At 49.8% G+C, this 27,929-nt stretch overlaps 1 protein-coding gene across 3 annotated transcripts; it reads left to right on the plus strand.

Annotated features, from left to right (window-relative positions):
* The first annotated feature begins 737 nt into the window (after positions 1–737).
* On the plus strand, positions 738–27,322 carry map3k4 (mitogen-activated protein kinase kinase kinase 4). Of its 3 annotated transcripts, none has more exons than XM_056609212.1 (27): positions 738–1,017; positions 6,089–6,276; positions 6,398–7,875; positions 10,244–10,504; positions 11,450–11,602; positions 12,723–12,880; positions 13,341–13,457; positions 13,586–13,685; positions 13,875–13,958; positions 14,516–14,785; positions 15,434–15,583; positions 17,008–17,169; positions 17,610–17,743; positions 18,297–18,375; positions 18,486–18,564; positions 19,066–19,159; positions 19,399–19,521; positions 21,060–21,160; positions 21,298–21,378; positions 22,457–22,648; positions 23,314–23,384; positions 23,647–23,763; positions 24,426–24,585; positions 24,931–25,053; positions 25,329–25,435; positions 26,311–26,490; positions 27,113–27,322. In XM_056609212.1, exons 1-27 carry the CDS (start codon positions 986–988, stop codon positions 27,131–27,133), a joined length of 4,815 nt encoding a protein of 1,604 aa, XP_056465187.1. In that variant the 5' UTR covers positions 738–985; the 3' UTR covers positions 27,134–27,322. The 3 variants fall into 3 exon arrangements, with proteins under 3 accessions (XP_056465187.1, XP_056465186.1, XP_056465188.1); XM_056609211.1 differs by lacking the exon at positions 738–1,017 and adding an exon at positions 1,160–1,299; XM_056609213.1 differs by lacking the exons at positions 738–1,017; positions 19,399–19,521 and adding an exon at positions 1,160–1,299.
* The last annotated feature ends 607 nt before the right edge of the window (positions 27,323–27,929 follow it).

Here is a 27,929-nt window from a genome sequence, read left to right on the forward strand (position 1 = left end):
CAATCGAAAGTTATGGTAAAAATAGAAGGCATTGGCCAGAAATGAACTATTGTTGATAATTACATTTTTGGTTTGGGTCAGAGAAGTCCTCTCTGAGAAGGTGTATCCTAGGAGTTTATCTATTTTATATTATTATTTTATTTTTTTGGTTTTTCCTCCCCCTGAAATACTAGAACAAGGTCTTTAACTGCAAGGGAAACTAGACCACACAGGTGGAAATGTAATCCGTACAGTCCAATGAGTCTGCGCAGAGCATGACAAACTGAATGGAATAGGATGCTGTAAGATCATCGTAGATGTATCGTTATTACTTTTTCTTAGGTTTTCATGGATTTAGATTTGTATGGCCCCATGCACCTTGACATAGTATATAATATTATAGTATTACTAACCTAAAATCAACAATTGCTATTCTTTCTTCATCAGTATGGCTCAGCAATGTGCCTTCATTTTTAAAAAGTTTTCCATCAATGGGACTCAAATTAAAACGAATTGTGTATTGCGTTGAATAACATCATTCGACCTAAACGTAATATTGAGGTTTTCCTAGATACACAGATACATGCAGAATATTTGAGATCTACACTAAAGTTATGTTCTGATTTTCTAATTGAATGATGACCTCTCATTGCAAACTGTAAGCAAGTGTTGATTAGTCTGTTGGTTGCTTTGGTTTTTAGAATCCTTTTTTGCTCACTTCTGCAATGGAACCATAGCCTAAATACTTTACAAGTGCACCACAAACTAATTTAGATTGGATGGTCTGACTGGCTTGCCGTATCAGTCAGTGGCACTCCTCAATGAAAGTGGAAAAATGGCGACGACATACGCACAGGCGAGAGCCAGCCGTGCCGGGGGGGAGAAAGTGCTCTAAAGAAACACATTTAGCCTCTTTTGCAAATATTTTTTATGCAAAGCGAAAAATACATTCTATAGACATGGTTTAGTCCATGCAAATCCAGGACAAAGGTTTTTGTTCCTTGCAATGGAGCCTTCGCGTCGCCGTGAAACCAGCAGGTAGGCGAACAACATCTTGAACCGAAACTACACCGTCAGGGTCTAGCGCTTGCCAAATTGAGAGCTCTGCGAGACTTCCCGGTCGGCTTCGCGTTGGCGCATGCGCATGCCGCCTCGACGTTCTTCCTGCATAATAGGGATCCGCGTGCAGTGGATGCATTTGCAACACAGGAGTTGCAAACTTTTTTGGATACACTTTGTAGTAGTACGCCAGAGAGTTCACCGACGTACGCTTTCCCACCGGTGCAGGATAGTCGGGCAGAATGCTTCACCAATGAAAAGGTAACCTTGCGCCTCCCGCTCGGTTCACTTGAAAGGGCGCAACATGTTTAAATAGACGCTAGCTAGCGCCGACTGGAAGGATTGTCGCTTGTCAGTGTATTGTTCGAGCGCCAGTGGATGTACGTGAGCTAAGGTACTAGCTAGACAACGGTGCGTCCTGCACCCATCACCGGGACTGGTTGACGGTGGTCGAGGGAGTGCATATATATCCAGAGGTGTGAACTTGGTTTTCGCTATTGTGTAGTTGGCAGAGTTATTGTTATTATTATGAATCGTCTTGGTTGACTTGGCGGTCAGGTCGCCCTGCACTGGTTAGCGCCACTTGGGATCGGTGATTGCATCTATGTTGTAAGTTTTCCCTGTCTTTCATCATCTTCGCGTTTTTTATGCATGATTAGGACTTTTTACTTCGTGCATGTGAATCGATTGTGATTGGTCGATCGATACAGGTGGCTGGGATTTGCAGAACAACAAAGTAGTGCCAAAATTATTTTACTGTTTTGCATCATGTGCATTTGACCGCATTCCGTCATAGTAATGCATTTACTACCCCAAAGCAATGTTTTGACTTTTCGTTTCGTGCTGATTTTACCTTGAACTATGGGTTAATCTGTGCTATCAGTCGATTAACGTTAGGTTAAAAATGTTAATTGTAACACTTTATTTTCCAGGGTTAGGTCGGGTTTTTGGAATAATCGAAGCTTTGTAAGTGGCACACATTATAGTTAATAATAGCCTTCATAACAGTAATCATTACTAGAAACATTCAATTGGATAAGTAGGCCTATATCATTAGTACATATTGATATGATCTTGAAGGATGTATTGCATTTTCCTATCTGATGAAAAAGCCTATTTAAGCATGGGACATTGTGTATTCAAACGTCTGCATAGGCTGTTTTTATGCTGTAGGTTAAAGAACTATCGTCTAGTGTTAAAGCTGCAAGGATTCCAAATCAAGTAAATGATATTGCCTAGACAGTGTAAGATATTGGTTCTTCAGTTTTGTTTAGTGTGTGTGTGTGTGTGTGTGTGTGTGTGTGTGTGTGTGTGTTATATACATCCATACTTATATACATCCATACATATATACGGGCATAGACAGAGGAGCATCGTTCTGCAAACAGTAACTTTTGCACGGAAGCGAGAGCACAGTCCTTTGTGTGACCACTGTGCGTCATGGGAGTATTCCCAATAAACGAACGCTGTTACTGGCATTGCAAGGACAGAGAGTCTTTGTCAATAGGGTCTTGCTCTTGAACTCTGTCTTGAGACGCTCTGGCCCACATGCATTCCAGGCCCCTCAGGATGTGGTGTGCATAGTGGGTAAATCCTCACGCCCAAGAGGCAGACATGGCTGCAAGCCCCCATATAAATCTCCCTTATTTGCCTGCAACACTGGCTGAGGAGTACACACATGGCTCACCACTAACTCCTGTTATCACCTCAGCTAATGAGGGAGAAAATGCGCCTCTCATAATGGTCACCGAAGCACGTCCTGTACTTTTTTTTTTTTTTTTTTGACGTATTTCCATAACTCACTTCTACTTGTCTGACATATGCAGTTTGACATGCAGGAACAATCCGAAATCACCAGGCGGTTATATGTGAGGTGCAGGGCTCAATAGATCTATGCAATGCACGCAAAAAAGAAAAGAAAAGAATTCACTGGAATTTCAAGCTGGCGTCGTGCCCACAGAAGGTGTTGCTGTGGCTGTGGGATCTTTCTTTTAGTGCAAACCAGATCAATGTTGTACGAGAATAAGGCGACGTGGGGAAGCATGACCTCCCGTTATTCACCTCCCATGTTTTCTCACGGGCAACCTCTAGAAAACAAAAAGGGTTGCATGAAAGAGTGCTTAGTTAAGCATTGCGTGCGCTGCGTATGCCTTTCACAAGTGAACGTGGGAGAGGTAGGGAGTCTACCCGTAGAGCTGCTGTCGCACTGTTCCTGGATAGGGCGGGGCTGAGGTTGCCGTGTTCCCTTCCCTCTGGCTTTTTTTTTTTTTTTGTTCTCTTGGCCTGTGGCTGGATTCCTGCTTGTGACTTAACACTGCTTGTGTTTCGGGGACCTTCTCCCGGGCCAGTCGGCATGGACTATGGCTGAGAGGGATAGGAAAGAGGAATACTGTGTGCATCTTGACTGCTGCTGCTGCTGCTGCATCTTGGCGTGACGCGGGGTACGTTTGCAGCAGTTTATGAACGATGTTGTTGTTGTCGGGTCCCGGGATGGACAGTCCAGAGCAGAGATTGGTACAGAGATGCATGTTTGTATTTCCTGTTGGCTGTTTGGAAAGAGAATACGGGGAGCCCAGGGCGACCGATTGCATCAGTTGGTGCCACAATGCTTCGGTAATGTGAAAAGCGTGCTCTTGCAAAAAACAAAAAGCTCGCCATCCTTTTCTCCCTTTTTCCTCTTTTTACTTTTTAGTTTTGGCATTGTGAGCAAGTGTGTGCACTAACCAGCTGTTTTCCATTCAGCTGTGGGCCTCACGGGCCACGTGTCACCCCCATACAATGGAGTGTCCCTTCCTGGCACAATGGTGGCAGGTCAAAGGTCAGGCCCCCTCTGACTCAGGCTGCCCTCGCTGTCAACACCTCTGCCCGTGTGCGCAAAAGATTCTGAATTTGGTCGCTGTTTATTATGCGCCCTGTGTTTCTTTGTTTTTGTTTTTTTCCGTGCCCCCTGGGGGGCTGCGGCATTCCGTCGTCCTTTTATTACGGCCCCCCCAATAAGCTATCAGATGGGCCGTTGAGGGCGGCCGGGCCAGACACCATCTGCAGCCATAACTCTCCCTTGCAGCAGGCGGGCACAGACTGGAAATCACAGCACAGCCGTGTTTAACAGGAGACCCCGGCGTCCGGCCTCCGGCTTCCTCTTTTGCAGTGTGCGGCGATATTCTCAGGAAAGTGAAAAGCGCAATCGTCTCGGCCGTTGCAGCCGGGCTACGGTCTTCACCCGGTCCGTTAGGCGAACACAACCAAACAAAGCTGCAGGCAACCGCACCACGGCAATGGCCGTTTCCGCTGTTATTCATTCCTGGGTGATTGAGTCACATCATTCTATGCAGGGAAATGCTTTGAAAGGATGCCTCTTGTACGCATGCACTGTGTGCATTGTTATGACTACGCAAACATACTTGCACAAACACACTCATTTCCGCGATGCTGTTTGGACTGAGGAGGGTGTGGGAGTTGGATGAGCTAGACTAGAGCTGCCCTCGTCAACAAACACACATATTTAAAATGTCTTATCTGATATAATTAATTACGATAATTGGATGTGTTGCTGAGTGCCTCACTGCAGAAGAGATAACAATTTAAAGTGTCTGCTGCAGATCAGAGAGAACAGGCTCCTCCACATTCTCCCTCTGCAGCCCTTGAACTGGGACAGTTTAGAAGTGCTTCCTATCCCACTGGTTTCCATGTTTATTCCCCACAGTCTTTGTGCGTGACAAGCCGGTCCGAGGTCTTTTGGCATGCGAGCCCTTTAAAGGCTGGTGGATCTGCAGCAGGTGTCTGCTTTCAAGTTTCAAGTTCCATTCCGGCTCCCCAGAGAGTTTTCATGTTTAATTGTGAGTGTGTGTGTGCGTGCATAGTATGCACACGTGCACAGCCCTGCGTGTGCAAACACGTCTGCGGCAGATAGGGGTGGCTGTGCACACACACAGTGCATCAGGGGCAGATGGGTAGCTGGGGTCACACACTCCCTCTCGCCGTGTGGCCCCTCTTTTCTTGTGTTGGCAAGTGGCTCCCAGATTAGTGCTCCCCCCTGTGAAAGTGATACAACCTTGTCCCCTTTCAACCGCCTCGCAGCAGAAGCCAAGAGGCGCGTGTGGGCCGGTGGCTTTCAGCGCAATGACGGATAGAGGGGGGGGGGGCGCGCAGAGAATGTGTTCTCAGACCACCCCCCCCTCCCCTCCCCACCCTGGCCGTCTGCTCCAGTTTTGTTTTCGGAGCCTGGGGTCAGACCCCGCCAACCTTCCCCTTCTAATCCTATTAAAAAGCCCCTCAGAAATGCGCCCAAGGAACAAAGCGTGGACATTGTGACGCGGAAAGGCAGGGCACTCCTGCACTCTGCGTTGTTTTGTCTCCTGCACTGTGCAGAAGCATTGCAGGGTTTTCTTTTGGTTTGTCTTGAGTTTTTTTTTCCTTGTGCATGCATGCTCGACGTACCGATGCATGCATTGATGCTTGCTTTTTCGTTTATTGTTTCAAGTTAAGTCCTGGTATGCCCGCGACCTATAGTCTGTGTGGTGCGCAGAACAACCTAGCAGTGAATTAACGAGGGACGCAACTCGACCAAAAATTGTACACCGTCCAAGGAAGGGTGCCAGCAACCAACCCACAGCTTATTTTCTGTGCTGCCTGGACGTCTGTGGTAATGCGCACAGCATTGCTACTGTGTAGCCATGAGACAGACAGCCAGCCAGGCTCCAGAGGACAGACCAATCATCATTCTGCGTTAGGTTGCAGCAGACAGTTAGTCTGGACACATCTCTCCAGCAACCTTCTTCCTGTGTCATTAGACGAGATTAGCTAAACACTGTGTTGTGGGTACAAACATTCCAGCTCTGCTCGACCTTGCGCACATTTACAGCCGGTTTTCTCTCTCCTACTCAGGGTTTTCTGTACAAGTCTGGAATTTATATACTTGACGTTATTGCGTTCTGTACAACTGCGCATGATCAAAAAACAATTCTTAAGATTTAATATTCTGTGTGCAAGACACGGGTTGTATTTTCTTTTTGTGTGTGTGGACCCTCGAGTAACGTCAGGTATTTTGCAGGCAGGACAACCCTCTGAAAGATGCACCCCCACAGAACCCTGAGGTCGATGAACTGTGGGACTCTCCCAGCGAGGAAGAGGAAGCACTGTACGGCACGTCGCCCCCGTGCACCCCCCGCCAGATGAAGCGAATGTCGGGCAAACACCAAAGAAACCAGGCCAGGACCCCCCACCGCTCCCCCAACAAGGGTAAGTGGCCGTAGAAATGAACACTCTAACTAACGATGTGCATAGATGTGGACAATACACACCACTTGATGCTGCTAGTAGGTGTTCAATGCTGACCGTGAGGACGGTGTGTTGTGCGCAGACTCCAGCCCATCGGGCCGGGATCGAGAGAGCCCCAAGCCGGTGGAGCCTCCGCCCGAGGAGCCGAGCTACAAGCAGGGTAAGAAGCAGCGGGCCGCCCTGCGCTCCACCGAGAGAGACCACAAGAAGACCTTCGAAGGCGCCTTCATGCTGGATCCCCTCTCCAAGCAAAGTCCCTTCGGCGGCCTCAGCATGGACCCCAGGAAGCACTACCTGAGCCTGGGCTGCAGCAGCGGCAAGCTGCCCGTCTCCATGCCCCACCCCCTCGCCCGGACTCACCGGCAGACGTCGCGCACGGACTGCCCCGCCGACCGCCTCAAGTTCTTCGAGACGCTGCGGCTGCTGCTGAAGCTCACCTCCATCTCGTCCAAGAAGAAGGAGAAGGAGCAGCGGGGCCTGGAGAACATGGCCTACATGGGCCACAACAACGAGGTCATCTGGCTGGAGCTGCAGGCGTGGCACGCCCGGCGCTCCACGGGCGACCAGGACGTGTTCCTGTTCACCGCCCGCCAGGCCATCCCCGACATCATCCACGAGGTGCTGCACTTCAAGGTCGACTACGACAACCTGAGCCTCGGGCGACTGGCGTCGTGCCCGGCGGCGGCGGCGGAGCATCAGCCCCAGCCCCCGAGCTTTCTGCTCCCCGCGGTCGTCGATGACGACGCGTCGGGGGGCGAGGAGCGGTGGCCGGCAGCGGACGAGGCCAACCGCTACGGAGAGGACCCCCTGGGGTTCGGCACCTTCCTGACGGCGGCGGAGCCCGTGAGCCCCGGACTGGAGTGCCGGGTGCACCTGCAGCGGCAGCGGCTGGCCTTTCAGCAGGTGAAGCGGGTGATGGAGCTGCTGGAGTCGGTGGAGGCGCTGTACCCGTCGCTGCAGGCGCTCCGGCGGGACTACGAGAAGTACGCGGCGCGCGACTTCCAGGGCAGGGTGCAGGCGCTGTGCCTGTGGCTCAACGTCACCCAGGACCTGAACCAGAAGCTGCGCGTCATGGCCACCCTGCTGGGCCTGCACGACCTGTCGCGCATCGGCTGGCCCGTGTTCGAGATCCCCTCGCCGCGCGGCTCCCGCGGCAACGACGAGGACGAGGACGGCGGCGACGGCGGCGACGACGAGGACGACGATGAGGAGAACGACTCCACCGCCACGTTCACGGCGGAGAGCGACGGCGAGGACCGCGACCTGACTGAGGAGGCCGGCGAGGGACGCATGGACGACCTGTCGCCCGCCCTCACGCCCGAGTTCGCCCGGATGCTGTCGCTGGAGGAGGTGCTGCCCGGCAGGTGCGGGGCGGGCGGCGGCGAGCTGTCGAGCGGCGGCGGGGACTCGGTCTGCCCCACGGCGATCTACCGGCCCTTTGTGGACAAGGCACTGAAACAGATGGGGCTGCGCAAGCTGATCCTCCGGCTGCACAAGCTGATGGACCGCTCGCTGCAGAGGTCCCGGGCGGCGCTCCTGCACAACACGCCGGCGCAGGAGGTGAGTGCGGGTATGGGGTGGCTGGCTGGCTCTGCTTTGCGTTCGAAAGTTCTTGGTCCTGAAACTCGGGTTGGAGATCTGCGGCCCTGAACGTGCAAACCTAGAAAGGGGAAGTCGTCTGGAAACTCCCAAATCTCTTTGTTGAGCTCTCTGTGGTGGACTCTCAGTGGTTAGGGTTATCTAGTGCAGACTGATAATGATGACACTGAAACTCGAGGGAAAATGGGTTGCGCAGCAGTCAAACTCCTGCTCATTTATATATAGAGATAGGTATAGAACTTTATTATTATCATGATACACCCTGACAGAATTATGCATTAACTATGTCTAAACTAGCAAAATGTCTAAACTAGGTTTGACGAATTGTTATTGAGATTCAATTATTTCTTCCTGAAGCAGCGAAGCTTCTCTCCTGCTTACTAAGTGGTGTCTGCCCAGTGAAGGTCAGAGAGACGCTTCACTTCAGTGCAGAATACGTTGTTATTCCAGCCCTCCTATTGCCTTGGGCCTCAGAATCCAATCTGCACGATTCAGCTTTCTGTGGGCAGCTGAGTCAATCCATCCATTTCATTTTGCCATTCTCTTTATAGTAAAGGGATGCAACTTTTTTTATGTTTTTAAAATTGTATAAATTATATTATATTGCAGTTCCTATGTAATTAATTCTGCATCGCTATAGGAATGGTGGGTCCTGTCATGGTTAGTCTAAACGGCAAAACATCATTACTGAACATGTCAGACCATGTTCCCACCCCACCTGGCTAATCGAAGCATCCCAATCAAAAGAGGATAAGCTATTATAGTAATATACTACTTAGTAATAGTAATAGTAATGCATGGCAACTGAGACGCTTTCAAGCCAGCCAGCCAGCCAGACAACTTCAGCTAAAGAAAAATCACGAATTTCCAAAGCTGAATAAATTAGCTAGCATACAGGACTCAGCAATAGATTTCCCATGCATTTTAAGCTAGTGGGGTTAGAATGGTTGAATCAATGGCGTAGTAATACCAAAGTGACAAGGCATTTTCGGTGAGAACCACAGACCCGGCGAGTACGTTTAGGTGTGCGTTCACGCCGATTCAATCACGTTATAAAGCTCCAGTTGACCTATCAGGTTGCCCGGTCTGAAATACCTGCGGTATAACCCGGGCAGTTGATGAGGTTGTCTGGTGGGCCCCTGGCTCGGATTCTACTCGCCCTTTGCAAGCCTTTTGTATACCACGACGTAGCAGGTTGACCAGGCAGGTATCAATCTCCAGCCTGTGGTTCTGACCGACCGTAGAAATGAATTGGAGCATCACCGTGAAGGGGGCCAACGCAACCGTACACCGCTGCTGTTGCCTGCGCTGGCTCTTTGTGTGTTAATGCATTGTGAGAGTTCGGCTGCTTATAGCCGCATGCAGCAGGCTTCTGCTTTTGAGTAATGCTGAGCCACACAGCTCTGTGTGAGCAACATTGATTGGATGATAAAATTATGAGATGCGAGTTATTAATCCCAGATGTGAAATTAGGCTGTCGGAGAAGGAAGAACAGTAAATCATGATCATAAAATAACGACACACACACACACACACACACACACACACACACACACACACACACACACACACACACACACACACACACACACACACACACACACACACACACACACACACACACACACACACACACACACACACACACACACACACACACACACACACACAATGAGCAGCGGTGCCAGAAGCACATCTATTAAACGTTATAGCCAGTTGAGTAATTGGGTACAATATATCCTTCTATTACGTTTACATCCGTTATGTGAATTTTCTGTGTTGCCAACAGGGCGATTGCCTTGTAGAAATAACAGCCATTCCAAGTCGTTCATCCCCTCTGCAATTTGACTACTAAATGCTCCGTTAGGGCTGCTCGATTATGGAAAAAAAATCATAATCACGATTATTTTGGTCAATATTGAAATCATGATTATTAATAACAAGTATTTTTGAGTCTGAAAATATGATGCATTCATTGAGCATGTCTCTCCCAAAAACACTTGGCAACTGAGAGCTTTGAAATTTCGACTTAAAAAAATACACAAAATGGTCAAAAAGAAAATGTTCAAATCTAAAATATGTAAAGATATGAATCCAGCTGTTCTAAAACACACTTGCACTTTCTCTGAAACAGTAAAAAAAATAAAAATAATCTCGATTATATTAGTTTTGAGATCGAAATTCGATCGCCCAGCCCTATGCTCCGCAGTTATGTATTTGTTGTTTGTATGTGACTGCATGCACAACAAATTGCCCCTAGTAGGATTAATAAAGTTGTAATGTATTATTCATCCGCGCCCCTCAACGATGCTCTGTTGCCGCCGCTCAGTTCGCAGACTTCCCCGACCCCACGTTGTACTGCGACTACCTGCCCGAGCTCTCCCGGCCCGCCTCGTGCACGGGCCCCGCCCTGCCCGAGCTGGGGGCCGACCAGGTGTCCTGGGGGGACCTGCAGGACATGGACCTGCCCTCCTTCCGGCCCGCCTTCCTGGTCCTGTGCCGGGTGCTGCTGAACGTCATCCACGAGTGTCTGAAGCTGCGGCTGGAGCAGCGGCCGGCGGGGGAGCCCTCGCTGCTCAGCATCAAGCAGGTGAGTGGGTGGAGCTGGGTGGAGCTGGGTGGAGCTGGGTGGAGCTGGGTGGAGCTGGGTGGAGCGGGGTGGAGCGGGGTGTAGCTCGGGGGAGCTCCGGAGCTGATTTGTCACGGTTGTTTTTCCGTCAATTGTCTCCTCTGCCATCCTCCCCATTGACAGAGCTATGGATGTGCATTTCCTAAAAAAAATCCTGCAATGCGCTCGGTTCATGGTAAGAACAGGTGCTGGATCCTTAATGTGGTTATAATAATAAAAAAAAAGACTAGACTTTTTAACTGTATTGTTTTGGGCAAGAAGCCCTTCTTCAGCTTATCCTGGAAAACCTTTACAGGCACAGTCTTGTCGATGAAAGGGTAGTAAACCAAAGTAAAGCAAAACACAAACGATGTTCCCTCCATAAGAAAGAAGCAAATTTAATCTCCTCATTCATCTCATTGGGTTGAGGGTATCAAGGCCGTGTATCCAGTACGCCTCCCTTTAGGGAAGGATTCTGGCCTTTTTCCACATCCTAAAATGAGCATGTCAGAGATGGCCTGAACTGCGAGCTGGCTGTTTCCTGGTTTACTCTGTTTGTGTTTGTGTCCGTGCCGTGGACTGTGAAGTGGTTTGGGTGTGCTACACTGAGAGAAAGCTCCATTCAACCCCAATTTTTATTTTTGAATTTTTGTGCATTTAGTTTTATTGTTTTTCTTTGTAAAGTGTCTGAGTGACCAAAAAAAGCACTATGTATGAATTCAATCTAGTAGTTGTAGTTGTCTTCTCCTTCTACTCCTCCTCTTTCTTCTCCCTCTTCTTCTTCTCCTCCTCCCTCATCTTCTTCTTTTCCTCCTCCCTCATCTCCTCCTCCTCCTCCTCCTCCTCCTCCTCCTCCCCCACCCACCCACCTACCACGGTCATGTCCCTGTCGGTATCCTACCTGACGCTGACCTGTGCCTCCTGCAGCTGGTGCGCGAGTGCAAAGAGGTGCTGAAGGGTGGCCTGCTGATGAAGCAGTACTACCAGTTCATGCTGCGTGGCGTGGCCTCGGACGCCCAGGGCCTGCAGACCAACGCCAACATCGACGGCTTCGAGGAGGACCTGCACAAGATGCTCATGGTAGGGCTCGTCGTGGCCGAGGCGCTGTCCGCACGCCGTTGTGTCTCCGTGTTGAAGGTGGAAGTGATTATGGTTTGGATGATGATATTGTTTGGATGTTTTGTATGAACCATGTATGTATTAATGGGGGATGTGGATCAGCCAGATTCACAGTCAGGACCGCCTTTTCATCCAATGATGTTCAGAAATACAATTACATCTAGGGCATTTAGCAGACACTTTTATCCAAAGCAACTTACAATGATATAATTTGTCATTAGAAAGAGAAACAGCGCTATATCGCTGACGGTATAGTTGGGCTGTTCCTAGAAACAAGTGCAAGGACTTAGAATTGCTAGGTTAGCAAAATCTGACATTAGAAAACAATACCCTATACATATGAATCACTTGTTTTGTGAGCATTATTTTTTTGACCCACGTTATTTCGGAAGGTACTTTTCAGATTCACCCCGTGGCTTTGACTGGACAGTACATTTTGGAGTAGGCTGGTGCGGTTCTTGCGTAGTGTTCACCGCCCTGCAGTGGCGGGCCCTATAAACCACCGGGAACCCATTTATGAGGAAGCATCTCGTCTCCACCCATTACCTGCACAGTGTTCCCAAATCGCTGATAAGCTGTCATTTCCCTGAGCTTCAGCAAAGTGCAGCACAGGCTAGCAGGCCGGGTCCGTGCTAAAAGCGACGGTAGAGGGGCGGTGGCCTGCGTACTAACGTGGGGAGACTGATAATCAAGGTCTGCCACTTCCTCATGTCCTACCGCTCCCCTGCCGAATGTGCACTGCAGCACTCTGCGTGCATGCAAAGAGGGTTATCAATTGAATCAATGGTGTTAAGAGACACTATATGTTCTATCAGTTGGGTGGCAGTCATTATTATACCAAGTTAGGTATGTGTAATTATTATTTAATCTGTTGTGTAACTGTATTGGAAATGGTGGAATATAGAAACTTTGTTGTATCGTCGTCCAAGGGTCTTTTAAATGTGTGTGTGTGTGTGTGTGTGTGTGTGTGTGTGTGTGTGTGTGTGTGTGTGTGTGTGTGTGTGTGTGTGTGTGTGTGTGTGTGTGTGTGTGTGTGTGTGTGTGTGTGTGTGTGTGTGTGTGTGTGTGTGTTGGGGTATAGGTATACTTTGACTACATGCACAGCTGGATCCAGATGCTGCAGCAGCTGCCCCAGGCCTCCCACAGCCTGAAGAACCTGCTGGAGGAGGAGTGGAACTTCACCAAGGTCATCACGCCCTACATCCGCGGTGGCGAGGCCCAGTCCGGGAAACTCTTCTGGTCGGTGTCTGTGCTCCGAAAATATAAAGGACTTGACTTGACTTAAGGGTGTAGTGTTCGGTTAGTGTTCGAACTCGGTTGATTGCAATCTGCAACCTCGCCACTAGATGTCACTAAATACTACACACTACCCCTTTAAGCTGCTCTAATGTGGAGAATAAGGAAAGTATTTAGTGCATCCTGCCAAATATTAAGGAAAGGACTTTGCGCAACAAAGCAACCCCATTTCTATCTACTATTCATAATTTCCATAATTTCCTATTCATAATTTTTGCTTATATCCAAATGGAGATAATGCAAAGAGATACACCATTGAGTTCTACCTCTAACATCCTGTTCAAGGACTGCTACAGGTATACTGTGGATTTGGGATTTGAAAAAAAAACGTTTTGTCTGAGAGTGACTCATTGTTATTGTGATTTCAATGACACGGTGCGTGCTTTGACCCCTCTGCCCACAGTGACATTGCAGGGATGCTGCTGAAATCCACCGGCGACTTCCTCGACGCTGGCCTACAACGGAGCGGCAACGAGTTCTGGCAGAGTGCAGACGACAGCACCGCCTCGGACGAGATCAGGTGAGAGGGGGGACGGCGTGGGAACTAGGCCGCTGTGTCCTCGCCCGCTAACGTCTCGGGGTGTTCTCCCGGGCGTGTTTACAACCCCGATAACCCCTGTTGTTCTCCTTTTGGATTTGCTCTCTCAGACGCTCCGTCATCGAGACCAGCCGCTCTCTTAAAGAGCTGTTCCACGAGGCCAGGGAGCGGGCGTCCAAAGCTCTGGGATTTGCCAAAATGCTTCGTAAGGTAGGTCTCTTTGTTTATATCCCTCTCTGTGACTCACCTGTGGCTGTTCGCGGCCAGTGCACGGTGACACTCGGCTGGGAAGTTTCTTTCCTTGTCGTCTCCCTTGTTAACCTCAAAGAAGAGCTCTAAAAGACGAGGGCTATGTGTTCTGACCCGCTGTGTCCACACTGCCCCCCCCCCCCCCTGCAGGACCTGGAGATCGCTGCCGAGTTTACCCTCACCAGTGGCGTGCCCGGCCTGCTGAAGAACCTCAAGGAGCAGGAATACGTCAAGGTGGCCGCCCTGAGTCCTCTGCTCCTTACCCCCCCCCCGTGCAGCCCTCCTCTCTCTCACCCTCCGTGTGTGTGTGTGTGTGTGTGTGTGTGTGTGTGTGTGTGTGTGTGTGTGTGTGTGTGTGTGTGTGTGTGTGTGTGTGTGTGTGTGTGTGTGTGTGTGTGTGTGTGTGTGTGTGTGTGTGTGTGTGTGTGTGTGTGTGGATATGTTTGTGTGTGTGTGTGGATATGTTTGTGTGTTGGTGAACAGGGTGCTTTTTTTTTCTGTTTTATTTAATATTGATTTCAACTAATCGTGCGTGCCTGTGCATAAGTTTGGCAGAATAAGGTGTGTGTGTGTGTGTGTAGATGGATAACGTTTGTGTACATATGCAGAGATGGATAACGTATGTGTTTGTGTACATATGCAGAGATGGATAACGTGTGTGTGTACACACAGAGATGGATACCGTGTGTGTGTGTACACACACAGAGATGGATACCGTGTGTGTGTACTCACAAACAGATGGATACCGTGTGTGTACATATGACTAACGTCCTGTGCGTGGCGGCGTGTAGGTGCAGGTGCTGGGTCTGGAGGAGCTGGAGGTGTTCGTCCCCTTCTGCCTCATGCAGCACCGGCCGTTGATCCTCCAGCTGCTGAACGCGGCGGCGGGAAACGACTGCTCCAAGGAGCCCGACGAGCCCCCCGACGACGACGCCCACCTGCTCATGAGCAAGCACGGCGCCGGGGACGCTGCCACGCTGGCGGACTGGGCGCAGTGGGACGGGGAGCTGATCAAACTGGTCCCGCAGATGGAGACGGTGGACACCCTCAGGGCCATGAAGGTGTGTGTGTGTGTGTGTGTGTGTGTGTGTGTGTGTGTGTGTGTGTGTGTGTGTGTGTGTGTGTGTGTGTGTGTGTGTGTGTGTGTGTGTGTGTGTGTGTGTGTGTGTGTGTGTGTGTGTGTGTGTGTGTGGCCGATGGTTGCTTTGATTATTAATATTTAGTCAATACTGATGAGTATACTTGATGTATTGTGTGTGTGTGTCTTTCTCACACACACACACACACACACGCAGGCATTCACATGCGTTCACGTACGCACAAACACACACGTACACAGTGACACTCTTACTCAATTACTCACACTCACACTCTCTCACTCTTTCATACACAAACTTACTCATTCACACAAAAAGACTTGCACACTCTTTCACACACACAGACCTACACACTCTTTCACACACACAGATTTACACACTCTCACACACACAGACTTACACACACTCTCTGTTTGGTGTTGAGTCAACTGAAAAAGGATATTTAGCGGACTAGCTAAAAATACTTCATTCGCTTTATGTCTGTATACATTTAATGTTATAAATGTTCAAAGCCCTTGCGGTAAGGTCAGTGCGTCCCAGGCGATGTACTCGTCCTGCCGGGGCGTTGCTGACGCTCCCTGCGTGCCGATTGCCCCCCCCCCCCCCCTGCAGGTGAACAACGTGCTGCTGATCGTCATGCAGTCGGCCCACCTGGTGGCCCAGCGCAAGGCCTTCCAGCAGGCCATGGACGAGGTGGTGACGCTCAGCCGCGAGCAGACCTCCAGCCAGCCGCTCATCGCCGGCGCCCTGGAGCAGCTCAAGGTACGCCCGCGTTAGGGGCTGATCACGGGCCCGCGTTCACGCAAACGCAAGGGGGTCACGGACCCCCTTACGTCCTCGCGGACCCTCCTTGCGTCCACCGCCAGGGCCTGACGTGCGCCTCCTAAAAATGTTAACCTTCCGCCGAGGCGACGCAGCAGCAAGGCCTGTGATTGGTCCGCTCACTGAAACCCCGACGCAGAACCATAAACAGGTTCACGACTGTCGAAGCGTCTGCGCGGTCATTGTGTTGCGTGAACGTTGGACCATAATCAGCCCTTTAGAACTGACCCCAGATCTGTGGTTTATTCCAGAATCAGAAAGGGTTTTATTCCCTACATCGGACATGTTTAAAATAATACAAACAAAATAAAGAGCAATAAAATGCAAGAAATACAATAAAAACAAATGAGATCCTCAGGATCCTAGGCAACAAATGCATAACTAAAATGTTGTTCAAACAAGGACGTTCTTGATGGTGTGTTGGCGCAGTGTAAAGAGAAGACGTCTGTGTTATGTCTCGAATGTAATAAAAAAGGCTTTACAGGGCATAAAGTAAACATGATGATATAAAAAAAGACTTGTAAAACTGAGGGAGCTTGTCCTCGATTCTGATTGGCTCGAAGCCGTTGTAGCACATAAACACACACCTGTGGATTACATAACAGTCGATTTGAAGTGTGAAGTGCAGATCTCAATGTACGCTAAGCCTGTGTTGCTTGGCAACCATTTTGCGGTCTTGAGGAACTTTTATTTCTTGGCGGAAAAATGCTTACTCGTTTCAATCAATGAACACATTTTATGTGGCTGTGTTTGTTGTGTTAAATCGTTCTAGGTAGCCTATAGTAACCCCTGTTTATAAAGGCACTGATCCACATCAGGCTCTGGTTTAGACTAGAACAGCTAGGGGGGCCTGTAACGCAGGCCTCTTGTGACTTAGTGCTTAATCACACACTATACAATGAATGTTGAAGTGCCCTAGTTTCAGATCTAGGTCACATGTTTCAGTGCTGTCACGTTAAAGTGATAGGTGCTTCTATGGAGCAAACAGACGTATTCGCTCTACATCAGTGCAAAGGCCACAGGCGTAACCAGATGTATCCAGTATCCCTGCAGCCTTCTGTTGCAGAAAAGAAAGGTACAGACTCGAATTCCAAAACACTGACTACTGCATGGCCCCTCTGACTTTCTTATTCACGGCCGACACGAGGAACACTGACAGTTGGAACGGACAGAGGGCGAGAACTGTCAGTTTGAGTTCTCTGACCCTCTCCCTCCGTCTGTGTGTCTGTCTGTCGCTCCCTCTGTCCCACTCTCTCTTTCTGTCTGTCTTGCGCTCTATCTCTCTCTTTGTCTGTCCCTCCGCTCTGTCTTTCTCTCTCTCTCTCTCTGTCTGTGTGTCTCTCCGTCTCTCTCTCTCCCTGCAGAACGAGGCGCTGCAGCTGTGCATCAAGATCAACACGGCCATCGACCGCGTGGAGTTCATGTTCACGGACGAGTTTGAGGCGGAGGTGGAGGAGTCCGAGTCGGCCACATTGCAGCAGTACTACCGGGAGGCCATGATCCAGGGCTACAACTTCGCCTTCGAGGTGAGCGATGGGAAACAATTTTCATGTTTGCCCCAGGTGGGAAAAACAAGGCAACGGAAAGAGCAGCGCTATCAGAGATTACATCCGATTTCTCCCCCTATCGAGTCGATAGGCCATGGTGCGCAACAAAAATAAAAACGCGGGAATCAAAAGCTCAAAACAGAAAAAACGTAGCGTTGTCTGTTTGAGCTTCAGATTCCTGTGTTTTTATTGAGATCATGTTGGACTGAGCCCTGGTTTCACCGTGTCTCCTCCTCCTCCTCTTTGTTCTCCTCCTCTTCCTCCTCTTCCTCCTCTTCTTCTTCTTCTTCTTCTTCTTCTTCTTCTTCTTCTTCTTCTTCTTCTTCTTCTTCTTCTTCTTCTTCTTCTTCTTCTTCTTCTTCTTCTTCTTCTTCTTCTTCTTCTTCTTCTTCTTCTTCTTCTTCTTCTTCCTCCTCCAGTACCACAAGGAGGTGGTGCGGCTCATGTCGGGCGAGTTCAGGCAGCGGATCGGCGAGCGCTACATCCACTTCGCCCGCAAGTGGATGACCTACGTGCTGACCAAGTGTGAGAGTGGGAAGGGCACCAAGCCACGGTGAGGCCCCGTACCCCCAGGGGAGCGTTGGGGATACTGTGATGAGTCCTGTGTCTTTATTCATTCCCCCTTTTTCAAATCACAACTCGGAACACATCTGTTCAAAACTGCCTATTCCACCTGATGCCAATTACTATGTCTGTTGTTACTATAATTAATCTCTCTCTTTCTTATTGTTGTTTCTTTCTTATGACTTTTGTTTACCCTGGTACGGTGTCCTTGAGTGCAGAGAAATGCGCCTTCGAATAAAATTATTATTATTGTGAATGCAATGGAGAGTCGCCAGTATGCATTGTTGTTCCCATGCCTTAGGAGGGAAGTGTATCTTACAATTGTTCTGTCGCTTGTAAATCAGATAAGTGATTGATCATATACGCCATCGGTCGAACGCTTCTATTCCTAATGCCTTACAGTGCAGTGAATGAAAAGTTTGCATGTTTATTTTATTCTTTTATGGCTTTTTTTTCCTCTTGGCTGGCAATGCTGGGTGGTGGGTATTTCTTTATTGAAGATGTAATGTCAGTTTCTCACGAACCATCTTCTTTATCCACAGCTGGGCTACTCAGGGCTTCGACTTCCTTCAAGCCATCGAACCTGCCTTCATATCTGCCTTACCAGAGGACGAGTTCCTGGTAAAGAAACCCCCACCTGTTAATCTCCTCTGACTCACAATCCCCCTCTGCTCCTAGCAGCGTTACAACTGTTATTTATTTTCCCTATTTCTTTGGTGTTTTCATTCCAGAATTTACAAGCGCTGATGAACGAATGCATCGGACACGTTATCGGGAAGCCCCACAGCCCGGTCACCGGCCTCTACATCGGTACAACATTTAATCCAGCAGAACCGAGTACCGCTAATACATCTCCATCTTTATTAATCTCCAGCCAGAACACTCTTGTTAAAGGCCAATCGAGTGTACATACTCACACTCCTCTGTCTTCACTGTGGCACATCGACTTCACCTCACTAGCACAAAGCACACTGTACTTGTCTGTGAAGAGAGCCATCTGGCTTGGGGATAATAAATCTCCATCTTTATTAACCCCCGGCCAGAACGCTCTCGTCACAGGCTAACCCAGTGTACATGCTCACACACTGCGCATTGTAAGTGTACAGCCCGCCCGCAAGGGGATAAGTCCTCTGTCTTCACTTTCGTACATCGACTCACGTCCGTCTCTCTCTCTCTCTCTTTCTTTCTTTCTTTCTTTCTTTCTTTCTTTCTTTCTTTCTTTCTTTCTTTCTTTCTTTCTTTCTTTCTTTCTTTCTTTCTTTCTTTCTTTCTTTCTTTCTTTCTTTCTTTCTTTCTTCCCCCCCCCCCTAGCACCCAGGAACAGCCCGCGGCCCGTCAAGGTGCCCCGTTGCCACAGCGACCCGCCCAACCCAGCCCTGTTCATCCCCAACGCGGAAGGGTTCAGGTAGAGGGGGAATACCGCGGGAATACCACCGGCTTTTAACCAATCGCGGCATGCCGTGTCTGTCTGTGTGCTTGGTCCTCTCTCCCATGCCTGGCCGTCGATTTTCGCATGTGTGCGTGTGTTCGTGCGTGCGTGCGTGTGCTGGTGTGTGAGAATATGCTTGCATCCATCCCTTAACCAGACACGCCCCCCCCCCCCCCCACCCAAGCAGCGCCTCAAGTGTGTTTCTGTCGCCGCAGCTCACGAAGCCTCCCGTGCGACCTGCGGAGCCAGCTGTTCCCCACCGGGCCCCGCCCCACCCCCCAGGGCCCCGGGGAACATAACCTCAGCAGGGCATCTGGCGGCCCCCCGACTGACGCCAGGTAGCCACGCCCTCATGTTCGGACCCCCACGCTCGACTGGCCCCTCAGTCCCCTACACTGTGGCCCCTCAGACCCCTAGACTGTGGACCCCTCTGACCCCTAGACTGTGGCCCCTCAGAGCCCTAGACTCTGTGGACCCCTCAGTCCCCTAGACTGTGGCCCCTCAGAGCCCTAGACTGTGGCCCCTCAGTCCCCTAGACTGTGGCCCCTCAGTCCCCTAGACTGTGGCCCCCTCAGTCCCCTAGACTCTGTGGCCCCTCAGTCCCCTAGACTCTGTGGCCCCTCAGTCCCCTAGACTCTGTGGCCCCTCTGACCCCTAGACTGTGGACCCCTCAGTCCCCTGGACTGTGGACCCCTCTGACCCCTAGACTGTGGACCCCTCAGACCCCTAGACTGTGTGGACCGTTGAGAGACCCTTTGCCCGACTGATGGCCGCTGCCTTGCACACTGGCTGTTGCCTCGAGGCGATTGTAATGTGCTTTGAGTGGCAATTGGACTGAAAAGCGCAAATAATACACAAATCTGCAAACTAGTCTCGCCATTTTAAATACAAAAAACCTCATCCCCCTGAATCGTGTGGGGGAGGGGGGGGAGGTATGAGGTCCCCCCCCAAGGAGAGGTGTGAGACCAGAGACTGCGGGGAACGTTTTGGTTCAAGAGCATGTTTGGTCTCTTTGAGACGTGCCTCCAGTCTTCCCATGCCAGCAGACATTTTGCCAATCAGAACCAAGAAAACGGATTTATTATCTTTCCACCAATATTTTGGTTGCTATAAAAATAGAATGGAAACCGGTTTGAGGAAAATGTTGACCTATTTTCTTTTGGCTAAGACAGTGGCTTAGCTGAACTCAACCATGCATTCAACCATCTCATCACTGCTCAAGGGAAAGTAGTGTGTGCGTGTGTCTGTGTGTGTGAAACTCCTCACAAATGCTGCTTCTGCCACAGTGTGCGCCGTTGTCTCCTGCAAGCCTGCTGCTATTAACAAGCCCTGCTTTCACGCTGATATTGCTGTGCTTTCGTGGCTTTGAGCTGGTTCTCTGGGCGCTTTCCAAATGCCAACATGCACTCTCAAGACGGAACCTGTCTGTGTCTGAGGGGTTTAATAAAGGATCTTCCATGTTTGTGCACGGCGATGTACAAAGTGCCATATTGCATATTAAAGGCATGTCTCGAACCTGGTACGACGTGCCGCCGTCTAGATGGAGCATAACAATCTATTCACATCAGGGTTAAAGGTCCCATGACATGCCACCAGGTGCGACTGTGACTACTAGCCAGTACAAGCCGTTTTGAAAATCTGCACCTTATGACATCACAAGTGGGCTCACACCAGGTGACGTGTCATGGTACCTTTTAACAAATGTCCACAAAAGAGTTTGCCTAAGTGTGGAACGATGATGTGATCTCAGCCTCCGAGTCGCTCCCCGGTCTGGTCTTCATCTCGGGGCTCGACCCGTACGAGGCCACGCTGCGGTCCCGCTGCAGTGACCTGAACGCCAATGTCCCCCCCCCCCCCCCCTCCCTCTGGTTTGCAGGGGCTGTAACTTCCACGAGAACGACCGGCTGTCGTCGGTGGCCGCCGCGCTCCAGTTCAAGTCCCTCAGCCGCCACTCCAGTCCCACGGAGGACCGGGAAGGTGGGTGTCTGCCCCCCCCCCCCCCCCCCCCCCCCCCCCCCCCCCCCCCCCCCCCCTCTCCTGCCCGCCCTACCCCCCCCACACCGGGGGCCTCCTCCTCTAAAACGTCTGCCTGTGTGTCCCCCTTCGCCCCACAGAGCCCTCGTACCCCAAGGTGGACCCGGGCAGCGCCGCGCGAAGGAGCTGGGAGCTGCGCACCTTCATCAGCCAGTCGAAAGGTGAGGCCCGGAGGGGGCGTGGTTCTGGATGGACGTGGTGCCGCGTTCTACATGGACTCGTGCTTTGCATGGTCATGTTTTTACTTGGAGTCATGTTGTACGTGGAGTCATGTTTAACGTGGAGTCACGTTTTTACATTGAGTCACGTTTTTACATTGAGTCACGTTTTTACATTGAGGCAGGTTTTCACGGGTTCAAGTTTAACATGGTGTCACATTTTTATAAGTGGGCCTTTTAAGCAGTAAACTGCAAGGCCCAGTTATTAAACATCACCATAAGAGAGGGGAGAAAGGCTTTACTTTAATTGCCCAATTATGTTGTTTAACTATTTGAGTCTATTTGAAACAAAACGCTCGACCCTCAACGAGGAGGGCCTGGACAGGCCAGCTTTAGTGTGATGCTCTCAAAGGTTTACTTTGGTGCTTTGCCTCCTCTTACGATGGCTCTGTGGCCCTCTTTGAAGACGGTCCAGTCCTGAATGTGCAAGAACTACACAGTTGCCCTGTGCTCCCAGCCATACTTTAACCGTCGGCATAATTCACACTGTAAAATAAGTCTGATATTTTTCTACACTTCTTGCTCCAATCAAGATGTGTCATTTGTTTACGACCCGCAGATGACAGCAATGCAAACATTGTGTGTAATTAGTTAGAGAAGCGTGGTGGATTCGATTTTATTAATAAAATGGGGAGGGGGGGGGGGATTGGACCCCACTGGTCCCATCTGGTCCAAGGAGACGTTCAGTGACCAAACCGACACTGCATTGCGTATAAAACAAGTTATTCTGCAAAGGTCTGCTTCACTCTCCAGTCAGTCTACATAAAATCGATGCTTAAGGAAGGTGACCTCTCTCTCCGTCTCTCACTCTGTCTCTCACTCTCTGCCTCTCACTCTCTCTCTCCCTCTCTCTCTCTGTGTGTGTGTGTGTGTGTGTGTGTGTGTGTGTGTGTGTGTGTGTGTGTGTGTGTGTGTGTGTGTGTGTGTGTGTGTGTGTGTGTGTGTGTGTGTGTGTGTGTGTGTGTGTGTGTGTGTGTGTGTGTGTGTGTGTGTCTTTCCCCCCCCCCCCCCTCCTCCCCAGACATGGCGGCCCGCCAGAGCCCCATGGAGACTGTGCGGCGGTCCATCCGCTGCTTTGAGGAGAAGCGCTACGGCGTGATGAAGCAGCGCAGCATCATCGGCCAGGTGTGCCACACGCCCAAGTCCTTCGACAACGTCATGCACGTGGGCCTGCGCAAGGTCACCTTCAAGTGGCAGCGGGGCAACAAGATAGGTGAGGCCCGGCCGGAGGGACTCCGGCCCGCTGTGTGCTCACCGTGGGGGGGGACGTGTTGTCCACTTGCAGGCTGAACCGCTGCAGGGATTCGTTTCAACTCAATAAGGATCCTGATTAACCCCCAGGGCCAAACAAATTAGTGCAATAGTACTACCGATCATGACCCCTGGTGTAATGCTGTGTGTGTGTGTGTGTGTGTGTGTGTGTGTGTGTGTGTGTGTGTGTGTGTGTGTGTGTGTGTGTGTGTGTGTGTGTGTGTGTGTGTGTGTGTGTGTTGTTATTAATTTTATGTAAAGCAGCCATGTGTGACAGCATTGGAAAAATTCCCTCCAAGTATAATAAATTGTATCTTATCTCTTATACCACCAGGTATATGTTTAGGCTTTACAAGCCGTTTTGAAAATCGGCCTCTTATGACATCACAAGTTGGGGTGTCCGGCTCCTAGATGTGTGCTGAATAGATGAGCAACGTTTGATACAGTCCACTGGGTAGGCTGGTAGACTGATCTATCCAGCACACATCTAGGTGGACACGCCCATTTGTGATGTCAGAAGAGGCAGATTTTTTTAAACGGCTTGTAACGGCTAATCACACTCAGACCTGGTGGTAATATATGTCATCTTTAACAGTATCCTGAATCATTCCTTCATTTCCTTTGAAGGTGAGGGGCAGTACGGGAAGGTGTACACCTGCATCAATGTGGACTCGGGGGAGCTGATGGCCATGAAAGAGGTGGGTCACGATTATTTTGGTCAATATTGGAATCGCAATTATTGAAATGATAATTTTTGGAGTTTGAAAACATGATGCATTTATTCAACATTTCTCTCCAAAAAAACACTTTGTAACAGAGAACTTTAAAATGACCCCTTAAAAAATTATTTACAAAAGAAATAGAAATCGTGATTGTAATTAAATTAATCGGACAGCCCAAGTGCACGGAACAGCAGAGTGGAAGGAATGAGAGACATGACTGAATGTTTCTTTCCATTAGATCCGATTCCAGCCCAACGACCACAAAACCATCAAAGAGACCGCCGACGAGCTGAAAATATTCGAGGGACTCAAACACCCCAACCTCGTGCGGTACTTTGGCGTTGAGCTCCATCGGGTAAGAGCAAAGGGACACGGATGTACGGAGAGAACCCACACCCTAAGACGGAGCTTTGCAGCAAGCCGGTAGTTAGAAGTTTGGTTGGACTTGGTTGGGGTTCAGACCCCAATACCTGGGCATTGGGGTTGGCATCGGTCATCAAGATGCCTTTAATACCTGCTCCTTCGAGGGGGAACCATCACACTGGGCTACTCTCTAATACAGGAGAGTATGCTTTATAAATGTGTTGTGAAGCAGTACTCTCCCGGAAAATAGCAGAGTGCGACCTACATCTGAATACACAGAAAATCACTCTTGTGCGAAAGATGTACAGCCAAAAACGCAATTGTGTATCACGCATTGTGCGATTGTGTGCCACGCATTGTGCGATTCTGTATCACGCATTGTACACGATTGTGCATCACGCATTGTGCGATTCTGTATCACGCATTGTACACGATTGTGCATCACGCATTGTGCGATTGCATATCACGCATTGTACGATTTTGTATCACGCGTTGTGCGTTTGTGTCCCACGCGTTGTGCGATCGTGTACCACGCGTTGTGCGATTGTGTACCACGCACTGTGCGATCGTGTACCACGCGTTGTGCGATTGTGTACCACGCATTGTGCGATTTGTGTTGAGATGAACCTCACAGCCCTGTGCTGCCCCCTCCAGGAGGAGATGTACATCTTCATGGAGTACTGCGACGAGGGCACGCTGGAGGAGGTGTCCCGGCTGGGGCTGCAGGAGCACGTCATCCGGCTGTACAGCAAGCAGATCACCACGGCCATCAACGTGCTGCACGAGCACGGCATCGTTCACCGCGACATCAAGGGTCAGGGCCACCGCCCAACGGGTGTTCTTCGATGTCACTTTGGTTTTTATTTGACCACATTTTAAAGATTGTAATATTTCCAGTATTTTGGTTTAAGAAATGTATCTATTTTGATCTCGAAACTAGGAACTTTTTTAATGACTGTTATTACTGACCTTTGGACATGAATTATGTCCATTTCTTAATGAATTGAAGTGATTAGCTAATGCAATAGAAAGGAGCTGAGCGGTGTCTGATTCCATTGCTAATGTGTGTGTCTTACTCCATCGTCATGCGTGTGTCTGACTCCATCGTCATGCGTGTGTCTGACTCCATCGCTCATGTATGTGTGGTTTCTCCCCGCAGGAGCCAACATCTTCCTGACGTCGTCGGGTCTGATCAAGCTGGGAGACTTCGGCTGTTCGGTCAAGTTGAAGAACAACTCCCACACCATGCCTGGCGAGGTGAACAGCACCCTGGGAACTGCAGGTGAGACAATTCAGCAGTTCTTCAAACCCACCACTAGGGGTCGCCACTGCTCGCGCCGTAGAAAAATCTGCCTGGTGGACTTTAATGTACTCACAATTCATTCATCACCTTTCACCTTATTTCTTTCAGAGTGGTTGTTATTTTGTCGTGCAGTGTCACTTCTTTGATTTTACAAATTTGTTCAGAAAATACTTCCGGAAAACGATTTCCCAAAGAATTTTTTTTTCATAATTGTTCATAGAGTGACGGAAGTGTTTCCTGTGTGTGTTTTTCAGCCTACATGGCTCCTGAAGTGATCACAAGGGCCAAGGGAGAGGGTCACGGTCGAGCTGCAGACATCTGGAGCCTGGGCTGCGTCCTCATTGAGATGGTCACTGGAAAGGTACAGAGACCGGGTTCACCTGAACCCCTGATAACACTGAATACCTTTGTTATTCACCACTGGTTGGCCCTGTTTCAGTGCATGAGAAAGTAAAGTGATAAAGTAGTTGGTTAGGGCGACGTGTCCTGCATGCCGAGCCCTCGACGGTCCAGTTTTAAATAGCCACTGATAGTGTAATCGGTCAAAGGTGCATTGTTGACTCTTCTTGTTTGCTCGGCAGTAGTAATGAATGATTTAACTGCGGGGCGTGTGGCCGGCAAACAAGGAACGCCTAAGGTGTGTCTAATGGTTCTCCCTCTCTTTCTCTCTCTCTCGCTCTGTGTTTATATCTCTCTTTCTCTGTGTTTTTCTCTCTCTCTGTCTGTCTTTGTCTCTTTCTGTGCCTCTTTCTCTTTCTGTGTCTGTCTCTTTCTCTTTCTGTGTCTCTTTCTCTTTCTGTGTCTCTCTCTGTCTCAATCTCTGTCTCTCTTTCTCTCTCTCTCTGTCTCTCTCTCCGGCTCTGTCTCGCTCTCTCTCTGTCGCTCTCTGTCTCTGTCGCTCTTTGTCTCGCTCTCTCTCTGTCGCTCTCTGTCTCGCTCTCTCTCTCTCTGTCTGTCTTGCTCTCCCTCTCTCTGTCTCTGTCTCTCTCTCTGTCGCTCTCTCTCTCTCTCTCTCTCTCTGTCTCTGTCTCTGTCTCTGTGTCTCTCTCTGTCTCTGTCTGTCTGTCTCTGTGTGTTTCTGTCTGTCTGTCTCTGTGTGTGTCTGTCTGTCTCTCTGTGTGTGTGTCTGTCTGTCTCTCTCTCTCTCTCTGTGTGTCTCTCTCTCTCTCTCTCTCTCTCTCTCTCTCTGTGTGTGTGTCTCTCTCTCTCTCTCTGTGTGTCTCTCTCTCTGTGCAGCGGCCTTGGCACGAGTACGAGCACAACTTCCAGATCATGTACAAGGTGGGCATGGGCCACAAGCCGCCCATCCCGGAGAAGCTGAGCACGGAGGGGAAGGACTTCCTGGGCCACTGTCTGGAGAGCGAGCCGCGGCGCCGCTGGACCGCTAACATGCTGCTGGACCACCCCTTCGTCAAGGTGTGTGTGTGTGTGTGTGTGTGTGTGTGTGGTATTAAGGGCTCTTAACATGCAGGTCTGACTAAAGTTGGAGTTATGGTTGGACGTCGACGCAACGCAAGGGGGTTTACGGACCCATTCCGTCCTTGCGGACCCTCCTTGCGTCCACCGAAAGGGCCTCCCAAAAAATGTAACGTTGCAACGCAGCAAAGGGCTGTGATTGGTCCGCTGACGCTAACTTAAACCCGACGCAGAACCAAAACAGGTTTGCGACAGCGTCGAAGAGACTGCGTGGTCATTGCGTTGCGTCGCAACCAACCATAACTCTAACTTTAGGGGAATGAGCTGTCGTTTAACGGCCACAGCGCGTGACGCAGCGTTTGCTTGTGTGTAACACGCGGGTCCCTCTGGAATAACTTGATAAATAACTTTGGTTCATGAATACAAATAGTAAAAAAGGGGCAAAGTCTTCAGTACGTCGACGCACGAGGGCCAAACTGTGTCGTTATACCTTCAACTATATCGGAAAACAAATCTCACGGAAGCTCGACCCAACGAGAAACGACCCGGTGGACGTGATGGATGTGTGATGAGAGTGGTGCCGACTTGTCTTCTTACACGCTTTCATTGTCGTCGTCCCCAGGTCTGTACAGACGAGGAGTGACGGAAAGGACGCAACCTCGAAGATTAAACACAACGAAGCACTACTGGACATGTGGCCTGGACAACTGTTGGCATGGAGAGAGAGAGCGAGACGGAGAGAGAGAGTCTATGGCCGCCGGCACATTGGGATGAACGGAGAAACTGTACAGTGTCATTTCATTGGACGACTGGACCTAATGAAATAAACCATCTCCACCTATAGTCTGGGGGAGGGAGGGAGGGGGTGGGGGGTGGGGACAGGGGTGTATATACTGTAAGAATAAGATTGAGTTTGATCCTTGTATAAACGGCATTGTAAAGTAAGAGTTATTAATTATAGCTGCATTTCTTGCTCTCACTGGTGAAGACGTCTCAATAAGCAACGAGGGTTGTTATATTATTATTATTATTATTTTGTTATGACAGAAGGAGGCGATGGGTGGAAGCTCTGGCACTTTTTAACAAACGGTTGTCCCTCGTGGTGGGCGTGGCCGGGGGAGGGTCTTAAACTTTAACCAATCGCAGCAGGGGTCCTTCCTTTTGTCTGGATGCGGTCCTCGCCATTTTACCCTTTTTTTTTTTTTTTTTTTTATCAAACGGACACCCAAACTTAACTTGCCAATTACGTTAACTTCTATTGTTATTAGTGGACACTATGAAGTTTAACATATATATATATCATTTTTTCATTTTAATGTATTTATCTTTGTCTTGCCGAGGAGCTAAGGGAGTCAACGGATAGTATTGAAGGCCCGGGGGGGGGGGGGGGGGGGGGGAGAAGGGGGGTTCCTTGTCCGGCCAGCGGTGTGTCCCGAGGG

Source organism: Gadus chalcogrammus, chromosome 15 (genome assembly GCF_026213295.1).
Source record: "Gadus chalcogrammus isolate NIFS_2021 chromosome 15, NIFS_Gcha_1.0, whole genome shotgun sequence".
NCBI classification, from domain to species: domain Eukaryota; kingdom Metazoa; phylum Chordata; class Actinopteri; order Gadiformes; family Gadidae; genus Gadus; species Gadus chalcogrammus.

What these genes read in the sequence shown, in the direction of transcription:
- map3k4 (XM_056609211.1), top strand. Translation starts at nt 1,172, where the DNA reads ATGCATTTGCAACACAGGAGTTGCAAACTTTTTTGGATACACTTTGTA. An exon ending in TACCAGAGGACGAGTTCCTG is followed by an intron (nt 18,376 to 18,485) that starts GTAAAGAAACCC and finishes TTTTCATTCCAG; the next exon opens with AATTTACAAGCGCTGATGAA. An exon ending in CTTCATCAGCCAGTCGAAAG is followed by an intron (nt 21,379 to 22,456) that starts GTGAGGCCCGGA and finishes CCTCCTCCCCAG; the next exon opens with ACATGGCGGCCCGCCAGAGC.